The sequence below is a fragment of the Chinchilla lanigera genome, unplaced genomic scaffold, assembly GCF_000276665.1.
Source record: "Chinchilla lanigera isolate Chin_1 unplaced genomic scaffold, ChiLan1.0 scaffold00059, whole genome shotgun sequence".
Classification (NCBI taxonomy): domain Eukaryota; kingdom Metazoa; phylum Chordata; class Mammalia; order Rodentia; family Chinchillidae; genus Chinchilla; species Chinchilla lanigera.
Genome location: NW_004955460.1, coordinates 11,267,069 through 11,282,051, shown reverse-complemented (window position 1 = coordinate 11,282,051; position 14,983 = coordinate 11,267,069). Strand labels below are relative to the sequence as shown.

The 14,983-nt window shown below is 48.1% G+C and overlaps 1 protein-coding gene and 1 long non-coding RNA gene across 3 annotated transcripts in view; one reads left to right on the top strand and one right to left on the bottom strand.

Moving 5' to 3' along the window:
- Positions 1-3,916, top strand: part of Sdk1 (sidekick cell adhesion molecule 1) — a gene marked incomplete at its 5' end in the record, with an annotated part of 870,484 nt that extends 866,568 nt beyond the window's left edge. Inside the window, 1 exon segment of the mRNA XM_005397857.2 lies at positions 505-3,916. Coding sequence (XP_005397914.2) covers positions 505-759 — 255 coding nt within the window.
- The window catches only part of LOC102010037, a 39,798-nt gene that overhangs the window by 18,186 nt on the left and 6,629 nt on the right, over positions 1-14,983 (bottom strand). For both annotated transcript variants that reach the window (XR_001236536.1, XR_263060.1), the window contains exon 2: positions 13,622-13,694. This is a non-coding gene — a long non-coding RNA (uncharacterized LOC102010037). The remainder of the gene's footprint in view (positions 1-13,621; positions 13,695-14,983) is intronic.

Sequence of the window (14,983 nt, the reverse complement as noted above, 5' to 3'; positions counted from 1 at the left end):
ATAAAAGAGTAGAAACCCTAACAGGACGGATCCTCAGAGGCCTCTGGGATACCCAGTGCAGCTTCCCCGCCAGCACCCGAAGGATGGTGGGGTCTCCTGTGCCGGGGAGGTGGGTGGAGACGTGGGCAATTTCCCCAGCTTCCTTTCTCAGCGCCCTCCCCACCAGGGTCCCTGGATGTGATGCTGTTCCTCGGGGGTGGCCTCCCCGCCTCTATGAAGCTAAAGAACCCTTTCTCGCTGGCCCATAACGGTGTCTCCGTTTCCCGTTTCCTGCAGCCCCCAGCCCTTCCTGCTCCTTCTGTGTCTCTGGGTTCTGCTCCCAAAGTGCAGAGTACCCTGTGGGCTGTGCAGACCTCTCCTGTGGCTTCTAGAGCAGGGAACAGAAGGCAGGAAGCAGTGACAAGCTCACCACTCCCATCTTGGGTGACTTGAAGTCTGTCCTGCCTCCTACTCAGCCCGTGGCGGTCCCTACCCCCTGGGACTCACGCTGTCGCTCTCCTGCAGGCCTCTGACTCAGACTACGAGGACGCGCTGCCCAAACACTCCTTTGTCAACCACTACATGAGCGACCCCACCTACTACAACTCCTGGAAGCGAAGGCCCCCCGCCGCGGCGCTGCACAGGTACGAGGCGGTGGCAGGGGCCGAGGCGGGTCAGCACCCGCACCCGGTCATCACCACACAGAGCGCAGGTGGCGTCTACACCCCAGCTGGCCCCGGCGCCCGCGCCCCTCTCACGGGCTTCTCTTCCTTCGTGTGACACCGAGCCGACACTGGGGCAAGACGGATGCGGACCTTCCGGAGTCTATTTTTGTGAAGACAACCAACTCCAGGAACTGAGCTGAGGTTTTTGTTTAAAAAGAAAAAATTCTGATAAGCGCGATTTTACCTACTCGTGAACACTAGATTTCAATTAGGAAGGTTTTTTTAATGGCTTTTTGTAACACCACTGCAGAAAGCAGGGCTCTTTGTTTTCTTTTCTTTTTAAGAGAAGGTTTGCCCCTGGTGCAGTGGCTTCTCATCCTCCAAGCCGCCGGAGGTGACAAGGGACAGGAGGTGGGGTCCTCAGAATGGAGCCCCGGCCTGCTCCACCTCTACCTCCTCTTCGGAGAACCAACTCTGTCTTCGGACAACTCGGGATCCTGGCTCTCTGGCTCACTTGCTGCTGGGGAGCAGCGAGCAGGCACTTTGACCTGGGCTCAGTTAGAGCTTTGTGACCCAGCTCGGCCAGGTTACAAAATATTCTCACTCCACAGTTTCTAGGCAAAGAATCAACTTTAAGGTTTTTGGAGTGGGGGGGTGGGGGTGGGGGGTGAGCGATTAGAAGGTGGTGTCCTCCCCGCTGCCCGGGCTCAGCTTGGCCTCTGTCCTTCTGGTGGTGAAATATTCAGGGCTTTCCTTTCTTCCCTTCTTTCTTTCAAGTTGACAGAGCAAGATCAGGACCCCCACCTCGCTCCCAGTAAACTTCCCGTGACATAGCACACGGCCCACCCCGCTGACAGAGAGTGAGCCGGCGTTTGCAGAGTTGCTTGTTCTGTAGGAAGTGTGCATTGTTAACCAGAGTATTTTTTAAATCTTTTTATCTTTTTTTAAACTATGTCACATGAAATGAATGCATCTTTGCTGTCTCCAGGTGCCTTTTTATTAATTGTTCAGCTTTGTACGTGGGAAAGATGAGAAGCAACCGTGTCTCCAAATAAAGCAAAACCGCTCTGAGACCCGGGCCCTCAGTGACCGCGTGCACCCTGGGCCGCCCGGGCACCTGGGGGGACAGTCCTTCCTTTTGTCCCCTTGCTCTTGCCGGCTGCCCCTGCTTCTGACTGCCAGCGCTGCTGCCCCAACCCCCATCCAAGGCCAGCTTGTAGCCTTAACAGGTTTTCTGGGAACAGTTTTTCTTTAATTGTCACTGTTTTAATTTTTTTAACTAAATGAAACTAGTATGAACTGCTTTGGAACACTTAAGAGTTCAGAGTCCAGCTGTGCCTCTGGCCCTTCCAGTTACTTTTGTGACAGATGGCTGAGGTCAGCTCCTCAGCCGGGGCCCAGATCTGGCTGGATATGACCAGAGCGCCGCTGGCACCAGGCAGCACGTGTGGCCCGGTACTCACGAGCACCCCCCATTCCCACTTCCGGGTGACACACAACACTGGAGACCCTCTGTCAATATCCAAAGCACAGCAGGATGAGGCAGGCATCGTCCTCCCGGGAGCCTCAGTGCCCAGAGGGTAGAGACTTGCTGGGCCATCGCCTGGCCGGTGCCACCGGGAAGCCAGTTCCATGGCCGCACATAGGCCAGGGGGCGGATCGTGTTTCATTCTCTGCGTTCAGAATTCCCGGGTGTGGCCCTAGGAGACCACGGAGAGGTGGGTGCGGGGTGAAAACCCTTTTCCACTTCCCCAAAACAGGTGTGAAAGGAGCCCTCTCTCCCTTCCTTCCTCTCTCCCCCTTCTCTTTCTGAATGGAAGGGGAGATGTTCTAAACCAAAAATCCTAGACGCTCTGCCCAAAGCCACTTGTGTGAGAATTTCCATCCACAATCCGGGGGTGGGGGGACGGCCTCAGTGGACAGAGCTGCCTCCTCCCTGTCACCCCAAAGAGGGGGGTGGACAGGAGACCACAGCGCGGCCACGTGAACTTCCAGAAAGAGAACACTCCGCAGAGGACTAGGCCACTGCCGTGCACTTTGTTCTTAAGCCATAAGGAAATTGCTTTAATGAACGAGGACAGCGCTGAGGACGCCTTGGTCCAATGTGTGACTTTGCTCTTGGTTTCTCATGACAAGGATGTGGCACTTTTTTTTAGACTCATACGCCCTATGCTCTTGGTAAGCTTTTTTCATATGCAGTGGTCCTTCGAGGCTGCCCTGGCCCCGTGGCTGCTGACACACCGTTGTCACAGACTGTGGTCCAGCCCGTCACGCTGAGGAACTCTGCCCCGAATGAGTCACCTGCATCTAAGGAGCGGGGCCAGGGCCTCCCATTAGATTTCTGCCCTCAGAGCAGGGTGGACACTGAGGCATGTTCACCTCCCATCTCTGGGGAGAATAGGGACGTGGACACTGGATCGAAGACTCCCTGCTGATCGCAGGCCAAGCAACAGTTCTATAACCAAGGTGAGCAGAGGGTGCTCCCGCTCTCTCTCCATGGAGCTGAAAGCCAGCGCTGCAGGAGCTTCAGGACCAGCAGTCGTCCCCATGGCAGCCGCATCAGGGGTTAGGCTTGCCCTGCACAGTGAGCTGCCCTTCCCAATGCACACGGTGGAGCCGTGGGATAGTGGGTGAGCAAAGGTGTCCAGGGAGGGCTCCTCTTTGTGCAGCCGTCCGGGCTGCCCCATCTGCTCGCCTGCCCCTCTGCATCTCTCCCCTCCCTGCTTGTCTTCCCTGCCCCAGAGGAAGAAGACAAGATGGAGAGTGGCAGCCTCACCAGCCCTGGGAGAAAACACGTCGGGTCCCAGCCACCACGCAGAGTGCACTTGCTACTGCATGGAAGGCGCTCGTCATCGTAAACACCCTTGGAGGCTGTGCCCGTGCTCGAGCTCACCTGGCCTCAAGCACGGGCTGGAGGTGCATCATGGTGTAGAACACGGTTTTTCTTGTTACACATTTTGGGCACACAGTGCAGCTGTCTCCGATGAACAGCTGTCTGCACACCTGGCATGGACACCTTCGGCTCTCAGAACCTACAAGAGCCCAGGCAGAGGCGAGAACAGCGCGGAAATGCACCAGGGTGCTCATCCGCACCCAGGGCCACCTTCCCATGCAGAGAGAGCTCAGGCTCCCCTTTAATATTGTCTGAAATTCTGCAGAAAACCAGATCTCATTTTAAAAGAAAGGGAAAAAAACACAATCCAACAACTTGTAGGAAGGCAGAGAGGTGCTATGGGTACAATTTTTAATAAAAATATTATTTTGTTCCTTAAGCGCTTGTGATTTTCTTCAAGTATTGAAGGAATAACCCCAGAGTCCTTAGGAGCATTCCTGAATTGTAAGGCTGTAAATAGGATCCACTGAGACACACACACACACCCCTACCTGTGCCTTTTCAGGAACCCGCTCCTTCTGCGAGGCACGCAGAGAGAGTCCACGCAGTTGAGCTAAGTCAGAGGGAAGCCCCGAGTGAGCACCCTGGCCATGTGGCAGCTGTCCCCAGAGCCAGCCAGCCCCACCACCAGGGCTTCTTGAGTGCCAGGAAGGGGAAGAATTGTCCGTGATCACCCTTGGCCTTGAACAGGTGGAAGGTGGAGCACAAGTGAGCCAGCTGACCCCACCCAGGGGCCTCCACCAACTTGGGGAGTGTGCTGAGGTGGGGGCAGGAACCCGGCAATCTCCTTCCTGCAGAAGTGGAATTTTCAAAAGCATCTGCCAACCCTGTGCTTGCAGGAGCCACTGTCACCAGGAGAGGGCTTGGCTTCATCTTCCCATCTGTCACCTCCCACCCAAGAGAGGTTAAAGATCGCAAAGCCCAGGACGCCCTCAGATCAACTGAGTCAGACCCACTGGGGATTGGACCCAGGCATCTGACTTGCTGTGAAAGGTTGCCAGGTGACAGGCATGGAAGCCAGGTTCAGAAAAGGCAGCTGTTGCCAGCTGCAGGGAAGAGGAGGGAGCAGAGAAGGGAGAGTCCTGGGTTCCCACCTTACCAACTTTGCCCCTTTGCTCTAGAAGCAGCCTCAGCCACAGATTTGCCCAGTCAAGATTGTGTCATTTTTCTCTCTTTTTCCCTGCCATTGTCTGTTTCTATCCCAACCTCCCCCGACCCATAACCTGGAATTAAAATCTGCACATTTCCTACCATCTCCAACAGTTCTGAAATTTCAGCTATCACACACAGGGTAGATGACACTTACTGAATAATTCTTTGTGCCAGGGTTTGTCTCACTTGTTAATCCACTGATTTCCCACCAGGACCCTGAGAGATAGCTAGAGTCAGGCATCCTGTTTTATAGATGAGGAAACACTCCAGGGAGAGAGCAGCAAGGCACAGGTGGGGGCTCCAGAACCTGGTTGTACCGCCTCCCAAGGGGCCTCTGATTTCACCTGAGATTTCCTTGAATCCCCAGGCAGTTAGCTCCGCAGACAGCACATGCTGCTCGGCATAGCTCAGAGCTGCCACTGTCCCCCCAGATGTGCCTGGGACTCAGAAGACTCTACTTGCCCTCATCATCCTGTGTGGTAAGAGAGAGGAAAAGCCTGAGCTGACCTGGCATGTGTTCTGGGCAAAACTGTGCCATCATAATAATCATCCTTATTATTATCAAAAAGGTAGCAGAAGACACTTTGAGATGCAGCCATTGCTTAGGGAGTAAATCCCTATGTCTTGATGAGATAAGAGAGCCACATTGGGCAGGAAATGACTTTGGTGTGTAGTTGTGGGCTCTGCACTGTCTGAGGATGTGAGGGGCAGAAGCCACCTGCTCCTCCCCAGCTGGGAGGAGCCTTGGGTCATGCTAGGTCCTGTGGTCACCTTCCTTGGGCCAAGCCTGGGGGACCCACATCTCCAAGAGGTCAAGTTCCCTTTGAAAAGAGATGGGACCCCAGGTCATCCTCTCCCTCCCAGAGAGCCTGGTCCCCAGGAGGAGGCTGAGGACCTGGCACATCTAAGGCTTGATCCAGTAGACACTGCCAGCACTTAGCAAAGCCCCTCTGAGCCAGCAGGACCCAGGGACAAACTCCAGGCAGGGAGGGACCTCAGTTGTACGCAGAAGCTCCAGCTCTTCCCACCCAATGCACCCTCACTGCCTTGGGGTGTCACTTCTGCTGGTGACACTGGGTGAGATGGCCATGCTTACAGGCAGGCCAGCAGGCAACAGCTGCTCCCAGCCAAGCAGGTGTTCAACCTCTCTGGGTAGCATCACTGTGCCGCACATATCCAGCTGGGCTGACAGAGCCAGTGTTGCCCTGGGCTAGAGTGTGAAGGAAGAACAACCAGGGGCTTCCTGAGCTTTCTTTACTCTGAAGTCCCCTGGCGCTCGTCTCCTTGCTGGTCCCATGCTGCTTCCTGTCCACTTGTCCAGCTTCTGGACTCTCCTCCAGGATCTCCTTCTGCTGAACTTGATCCAGGCTTCTCTGATCATCTGTAGTTGGAGAACCTGCTTCATGAACCTGAAGCAGCCCCCACCCCAGGCCTGGGCTGTGGGCACTGCCTGGGCACCTGCCCTCCATGGGGCCCACCTTTGAGCCACAGACAGCAGCTGGAAGTGGGTGTTCGCCCTTAGAGCAGCAGCCACGTCCCTGTCCCTGGGCCCAGGAGAAGAGCCACACAGCAGCCTCCTCTCAGCTGAGTGTCGAGCTCTAAAGAGAAGACCTGACCTGCCCAGGCAGGGAACTTGCTCCCAGTGTGCTGTGGGTATAACCATACACAGACAGCCGCACATGAAGTATCTCCAGGGTAAAAAAAAACGCCATGAAAATCATGAGCTATTCTTAAAGGACCCCAGTCACACATGTGCCCAGCCTCTGTGGGTCAGCATCACTGTGCCGTGCAGAAAGAATATTTGGGGTGACTCAGGGGAATGCTAACAGAGCAGGTGCCCCTGCCTGCGCATGCTCCTTCTGCACCGTGGCCTCTTCCTCTCACCCCAGAAGAGAGGCAATGGTTGTCCCTGCGTCCTCAGCATATCCAGGGTCCTCACTTCAAGCACATACATCCTGTAGGAAAGAGAACCCTGGAGGACACTTGGCTTCAATCATGTGACCCTCCTAGTCACCCTGGTGCATGCTATGGGGACATGGCAGGGGACACCCACAGTGCCAAGAAAACAGTAGAGCTAGAGCTGGTTTTGAGTTCCCTATCAAGGTCCTAGGGTACTTCCCAAGAAAATCCTCACACAAGCGTGGTCTCAGCTCCTGTTGGATCCACGCTTCGCCTTCCGAGGTTTGGTGTGGCCGTGGAGGGGCACTGTTCTCAGATACTTTGTTTAGGAGCCTCACACGCTTTTGCAAGCCTCCTGATTAAATAGCCTAGTTCTCTAAAATAGTTGGCGCACCAGACGCTTATTTCAAAATGATTTGAGCACATGCATGGCTTTGCTTGTATGAGGACCTCAGGATTTGCCAAAAATTCTCTCCCTTTAATGGCTTAAGTCAATTAACAGCCAGCATGGTGAAAATTCCAAGCTGTTAATTCTGGGCTCTGTGGTCTTAAAATGTCCTGCTTCTCCTCAGATAAGACAATATTCTGCAGTCATTAAGCAAATCACTACATTATGGGGTTGAATTTGATCCAGACTCAAATATTTTAATAAAAAAAAGTCACATTTGTGAAGCATTTTGAAAATGCACAGTTCTGTGGGATTCTGCAGCCACCTTGGGCTTCTTGGTGAGTCCTCAGCAGGGGACCAAGAGGATTCTAAGTCACCAGGTGGAGCCCCAGGGCGTGCACAGGATAGTCCTCGTCTCTCTGTGTCTTAAAGGATACTTTTCAAGGATGTTGAGTGCTGGAGAATTGAAGAATTGGGCTTGCCAGGGAGATGAGAGATGAGGGAAACTGGATGGAAGTCAAACCAGCCACTGGGGAGGTCCAGAGTCCCCCTTTTCTTCTAGCTTCTGCTCACAGTATCCCCTATGGTGCAGTCCCCATGTGCCAGAGGCTTCGGGGGAGGCGAAGATGCAATGCCACCTGCCCTGCAAGCTGCATGTGACCAGAGGCTGGGCTCGTGGTAGGGGTGCTACTGGCTTGCCAGCTGAGTCCCAGGGGGACTGAGACCCCGGTGAGAGAGGACTGGATGCCACAGTTGCAGGGAAGGTGCAGCACCACCAAGGTCTGCCTCAGTGGCACAGCAGCCTGCTCAAGGACCACCCTTCCCAGAAGGCGACATTCCTGGCGCATGGAGCATGATAATTATAATCAGCTGGTACAAGTGAGGGTAGGGGCAGCCTCCCTGAGTTTTTGCCAGCCTCCAGTGCAGAATTTTAGCTACTGGTGATGCTTACACTGGGGAGGCAGCCATGGACAGGCTGTGCCTCTCAGGAACAGAGTAACAAGTCCAGAACCTTCTTTCGATCCCTGACATTTTGCAGTCATTGTCCTTGGGTTAGTCATCGCCTGCTCTTTCCTAAGCCCTAGCTGTTGCCTAGTTGGAAGCAGGACATTAAGGGAGATGGTGCCAGGTGGTAGACCTAGCAAAATAACCTCTCAGGGAGCAGAAAATGGGGAAGGTATTCAAATAAGAAAATTACAGAAGAAACACAAAGGGCCACAATTATTTAAAAAGATGCTCCAACCCACTAGTCATCAATCACATAAACTGAGACAAAAATAAGAAGCTTCACACATGGGCTTTTGATGACTGAAGATATTCATAATATCAAGCCCTGGAGTATGTAGAACAGGAATCCTACTAACTGCACCCAGAGGTGTGCACTGGGCTTCGAGAGCAATGAGTGAAAGTGTTAGTAAAAATTAAAATATGGGTACTCATTGACCTAGTTAGGTCCTTTTCTAGGCATCTATTGTAAAGAGTAACCTCACATGTGATCAAACAAGCAAGAATAGCAATATTAATAGCACCATTGTTTCTAAGAGCAATATCTTGCACATACCCTAAATTCCTCCAGGAATATACTAGTTAAGCAAATTGCATTCTTTTATAGTATGAAACACAATTCATTTTTTAGCAGCAGGTAAAACAAATTATGACAATCCCTGAGTAAGGACATGAAGATTCTTGAGCCGTATTAAATAGATATAGTAAGTAGCAGAACAGCATTTATACATTTGGCTATAGAAAGCAAAATCATGTTTCCATATGTACAAGTGTGTGTGAATAAATATAGAGGGAGGAAAGGATTATGAAAACACTGTTCAATCCATAAAGATAAGTAGATGTGGGGAAGTATTGGAGTGGGGAAAGGAGTCTATGTCAAGGGGACCAAGAATTCCCCAAGAAAAACTTATTTTTCCTAGACAAAGAGCCAGAAAAGATATAAAAGAGATTTTGGTTCCAGAACAGTAGAGTGGGGATACTTTTCCCCCTATTCATTCCACTGAGTACAGCAAAAATCTTATGATGTTTATAGGAAATAAGAAGACTTCCAAATAGAGGGAGAGGATACAGACTGGCTAAGGACCCTGGGAGCTGAGGAAGGACATGGCAGTGGGTTCTCTGGGGGGTTTTCCACTCACAGGGCCCACACTGGTACTGGAGTAGCCTCTAACTTGAACCACCAATAGGCATGGTCAAAGGCATCCCCAAGAAAAGCTTGTCACAGACAGGACAGGACAGTTTTGAATCATAGCTGCTCTACTCCAACCAAACATTATGGAGAAAACAGTGGATACCCACCCTGGCCAGCAAAGGCTGAGAAAGACACCCAATACCTCCCTGTTCCTTGCTCCTTGCTGTACTAGGGTGGTTTCAGGTAAGGCCAAATGAAGACAGAAATGGTGTGGAGTCACATAGGTCTGACTTGCACCACCACCCAGAGGTATGAGGGATAACTCAGTCTTCCCAGGACAAGAGTTGATGGCATCAACCACATCCTAATGGATTCAGAACTTTTGCCACCACCATTGCTAGCAAGATCGCCACCTTCCCCTCTGCCCCAGGATCAGTAGAGGTCACTGGGGAGCAGTAACGAGGGCCTCTCTGGTCCCATCAAGAGCAATACTGCTGAGGTATGTCAGGGAGTCTGGAAGTCCATCCCACCCAGCCACGATAAAGAACATCTCCATACCAGGTGACAGTAGAGTCAAGTAGAGAACTTCCATCCCCACCTAGGAGTAACAAGGCAGTGACCTCCCCTCTCCATTTGGAACAGTGTCATAGGAGGACACGTGAAAGACAAGTGGAATTCCATGACATTAGATCCTAAAAGTCCAGGTTTCAATGGAAAATCACTCATCACACCAAGAGCTAGGAAAGTCTCAAACCAAATAAGAAGAGACAATGGATAGCACTGATGTAACAGCTGTCAGAGTAAAGCAGCCATCACCAAAATGTTTCACCAAACAATTAGGAACACCCTTGAGAAAAATGAAGAAATTAGACATTTCAGCAAAGAAAGAGAAGATATAAGGAGCCATCAAGTAGGGCTGGGCGTGACGGTGCACGCCTGTAATCCCAGCACTTAGGAGGCTGAGGCACAAGGATCCCCAGGAGTTTGAGGCCAGCCTAGGTGACAGAGTAAGATGCTGTCTCAGAAAAACAGAGAGGCAGAAGGAGAATATAAAGAATCACTTAAAAGTTTAAAACTGATACATTTTTCAAGTATTGAAAGAAAATAATTGTCACCTATATCCAGCAAAAATATCCTTGAGAAATGAATAAGAATAAAGATGATCTCAATGAAGGGAAAGTAGAAAAATGTATACCTAGATTATGAAAAAATGCTAAAGGAAGTTCACTAGATGGGAGCGAAATGATACCAGAAAATTATCTTGAACGATCAGAAAAGAAGAAAGAATAGCAGAAGGATCAGAAACATTAGTAAAAGTACTGTCCTTCTATGAGCTTTCTAAATTATATGGGATGATTAAACAAAAGTTATGACACTCTTTAAGGTGTTCACAATGTACAAAAATGTTTCAGATAATTACTTTATGAATAATGGAAAGAAGAAATGAAAAATGATGGAAGCTTTCTATTCATTTGAACTGATAAAATGAAAAATAGACTGGGATCAGTTATATGCTTATAATAACAATTGTAGAGCAACAAATAAAATATTCTGAAAGAGATAGACTTAAAATACTAGAAATAAATCAAAATAGAATTCTAAAAATGTTTATGTAATCCATAGGAAAGAAAAAGAATGAGAAAAAACAAGACAGAGAAAACTAATAGCAAACAAACAAATTTAAATGTCAGTGCTAATATGTTGATAATTATATTAACTATAAATGACCCAGATATACAATGTGTGAGACAGGGATTGACAGAGGGGAGAAAATGACCCAACTGTATGCTAGCTATAGTAATCTTATTTCAAATATATTGATACAGCTTCAAATTAAAAGAGAAAAACACTAATAAAAACAAAGGAGCAATGTCTCTACTGAAATCAGATAGAGTAATTTCAAAGCAAAGAAAATCTCCCAAGACAGAAATATCACATGATAAAAAGATCAATCCACCTAGGAGGCATAACAATGCTAAATGTGTGCATCCAAAACCCTCAACTGAAATATGTCAAACAAAAGCTAATATAACTAAAAACAGACAAATCTATAATCATAGTTGTACATTTCAACACCTCTCTCAATAGTTAACAGACTGACTAGGTCCCCCCAAAAAAGCAAGGTTAATAAAAGCCCACCAAAACCATGAGCCAATTGGATTGACATATATTGAAAACTCCAGCCAGTTGAATCGAAGAATACACATTTTTTGAAGGACTTATGGACCATTATCCAAGACAGATCATATTCTGACAAACCTCAATATGAATTGAAATTATACAGAATGTGCTCACTGCACACAATAGAATCAAACTGCAAATCAGTAACAGGAACATAATGGGAAATTCTCCAAATATTTGCATTATTAAAAATATTCTAAGTACTCCCTTGGTCAAAGAGGACATCTTAGGGAAATAAATTACATATAACTAAACTAAAATGAAAATACAAGCCAATTGTTGGGTTGAAATTAGAAGGGTTCTAAGAGATAAATTCATAGCACTGAATATACTGTAAGAGAAGAAATGTCTCAGATCAGCAATCTAAGCTCCTGCCTCAAGAAATTAGAAGAGCAAAGTAAAATCCAAGAAAGAAGGAAACCAATAATAAATATCAGAGCAAAAATTGGTGAAATTTAAAACACAAAAATTAATAGAGGAAAATCAGCAGAACAGAAAGCTGATTCTTTGAAAAGATGAAGATTGACAAACATCTAGAAAAACTGACTAAAAGTATAAAAAAGACCCAGATTATTAACATCATGAATGAGACTGGGACAATCACTCCACCTCCTGCAGACATCATAAGGAGAAGAAGCGGGCACCAACAGCAACTGTACTGTGAATTTGAGAGCTCAGAGCATGTGGACTGCTATGGTTTGGGTGTGATTTAATTGTCCCCTGAGACTTCCTGGGTCAAATTTAATCCCCATTTTGAGGGATTAGGAGGAGTGGAAACTTAATCTGATTGTGTTGTCTGGAGATGAGTCTTTTGGAAGGAGAATGGGATTAGATAGTCATTAGGATAGAGACCCTGTGATTGAAGCCTGATGGCTTACAAGAGGGAGGAGGAACACACACACACACACACACACACACACACACACACACACGCATGAAAATGCATGCATGCACACACACTCCTGTCTCTAACTGTGTGATGCTCTGTACTGTATTAAAACTCTGCCAGCAAGGGCAGCATCAGGTGAGGCCCTTGGACCTGGCATCTGCAGAGTTGTGAACTCAAATACACCTTTTCTCTTTATAAAGGTGCCTACCTCCAGTATTATGGTAATGAAAAACTGAGATAGATTTGAGTGTTCCTACATTGCTAAAGAAATGGTACTCATAATTTTAAATACCCAGAAAAAGAAACCTCTAGATAGTCACTAAATAACTGCACCATATATTTAAAGAATTATAACAGTTCTACAAATCTATTCCAGAAAATAATAAATGCAGAAACATTCTAACAAATGTCATGAAGCCAGTACTGGCCTGACACTCAAGAAAGAAAATTGCAGGCCAACGTCCTAGGTGCATGTAGACAGGAAAATTAGTAATAGACTGTTAGCAAATAGAACTCAGCAAAATATAAAATGTCACACACCAGGACCCAGTGACTATTCTTGGTTGATTCAGTCTTTGAAAATCAATCAATGCAATTATGATGTTGACAAACTAAAGGAAATAACACATATCAATTAATGTAGAAAAGATAATTGATGAAACACAACATTTATTCACGACAACAACCTCTCAGAAAACTAAGAATAGAGAGGAATTTTTGCAACTTAATCAGGAGCATCTAGAAAAAGCCAGTAGCAACTAATCCACTTAATGTGAAAGATTGAAAACTTCCTTCTAAAACTGGAGACAAAACAAGAAGTCCCCTCTCACCACAGCCATTTGGCATAGCTCTGGAAGTACTGTGTTGAAAATGAAAGCAATACATTGGGAAGAAAGAAATAAACCCACCATTATTTGCAGAAAAGATGATGGTCTGTATAGAAAACTTTGAAGAATTGACAAAAAAATTATAGAACTAATAAGGCAGTTCAGCAAGGTCTCCACATATAAGCTTCTGTTATAACTATTAACATCAAACTGAAACCTTCTAGTTGGCCAGATTTTCTCTCCGCACTTTCCTTTCAGGCAAAAGGAGCCAGGTGACAGCAGAATAAATTCATTATTGGAATTTAAAAGGAAAAAAATTTTCAAAAGGTCTTCCGGGACAGATACCAGAGATGAGCTAGAACCACCTTACCACCTTACCGCTGTGGGTATCAGTCCTGTCCATCCTATCCCCACTTCACTGTCAGGGACAGCACATTGCAACCGGAAGCTGGCCCTGGAGGAGGGTGTCCACCACAATCTTGGTAAAGACCAGCAATCAGCACCCATTCCTATGCAGAGCCCATTGTTAAATGCTAACTGCTGTCCCATTCTCCCCTCAGTCTAGAATTTGAGCCCATTTCCTCTCAGGCAAGGTCCCTGCTCAAACTCACACAATCCGTAAATTCTGGAAAGGTTTATGTTCCTTGACCGGACTCAGCACAGCAGGAAAGCCGCTTCACACGTCTGAAATAGGTTAAGAAATACAATGCAATGAGAGTCTTGTTCTCACTCGATTCAGATTTCAGAACACCCCTTTCTCTTTCAGTAACCCAACTCCAGCCTTGATCATAGCTCTGATGAACAGAGGTTTTATCTTAGATGGCCAAGTGCCTGTCTGTGGGGGCACCGGTTGCCCAATGACAAGTGTCTGTCCAGTGCTGTCGTTGTGCTTCTAGCGTCTCCCACATCAAGCCCCACAGAGACTTTGTGATGCAAAACACAAGGGTCACCGAGGCTAAGAAGAAGGCGTGGACAAGAAGGAGCCAATAGGAGCAAGGAACTGGAGCAATAACAGGTAAAAGGTTTGCATCCTGAATCCCAGGCATGAATCTTCAGCATTTTCTTCCCCGACTCCCACCCTTTCTGTGACACAAGGGATTGAACCCAGGGCCTTCACACTGAGCTATACTTCCTGCATATTTTGAAACAGGGTCTTACTAAGTCACTAACCTGCCCAGGCTAGGCTTGAATTTGCAATTCTCCAGCCTCAGCCTCCCAGAGTCCTGACCTTACAGACCTCAGTCGCCACCATGCCAAACTTCTTCCCTGTCTTTGTAGCTGATAATATGAAGCCAACCACATCCACTTGCCTTTCCCCAGTCCTGCACGTCATTACTATGGGCTAAAGAGCCCAGAGCACAGATGAATTTAGGACAGGTAGAAAAAACATGGGAAGATTTTACTAGAGCTGAAATTATGAGCTGAAACTAAGACGTCCGCTTCCTGCCCACACCTGCGGCCCAGGCGGAGCAGGGGGACAGACCTGGCTGCAGGAGTAGGGGTTGTGTCACTGCCCAAAGCAGGACAGCGAGTTTCAGGGGTACTGAAGATTCCAGGACGGACAGCTCCAGCCCGGTCCCCATTGACATCCAAAGTCTTCCTGTCCTTCTGTCCAGTCCAGCTTAGCCTTTGACTGGAATAAATGCAAGCACTTCTCTAAGAGTGGCCTGCAGGGAGACGAGAGGAGGGTTGGGTGTAGCCAGGAGGCAGGTGAGGTATCCTGAGGCAAAGGCTGCAGAACCAGAGGCCAGATAGAGTGGCAAGTCCTCCTAATGGGACCTCTTTCCAGCCTCAGCTCCATCATAATGGCAGAAAGGAAGGGAAAACTTAGACACAGGCTTTGCGCATGCTCTGCTTAATTTCCTTCCGCTCAGTGAGCATGTGACCCTTTCAGAGGGCCACCCTGGGGACTCAGATTCGCTGCTGAACTACACAGTCCTGCAAGCCAACAGCTTCCTCTCTTCTGCGTAAAA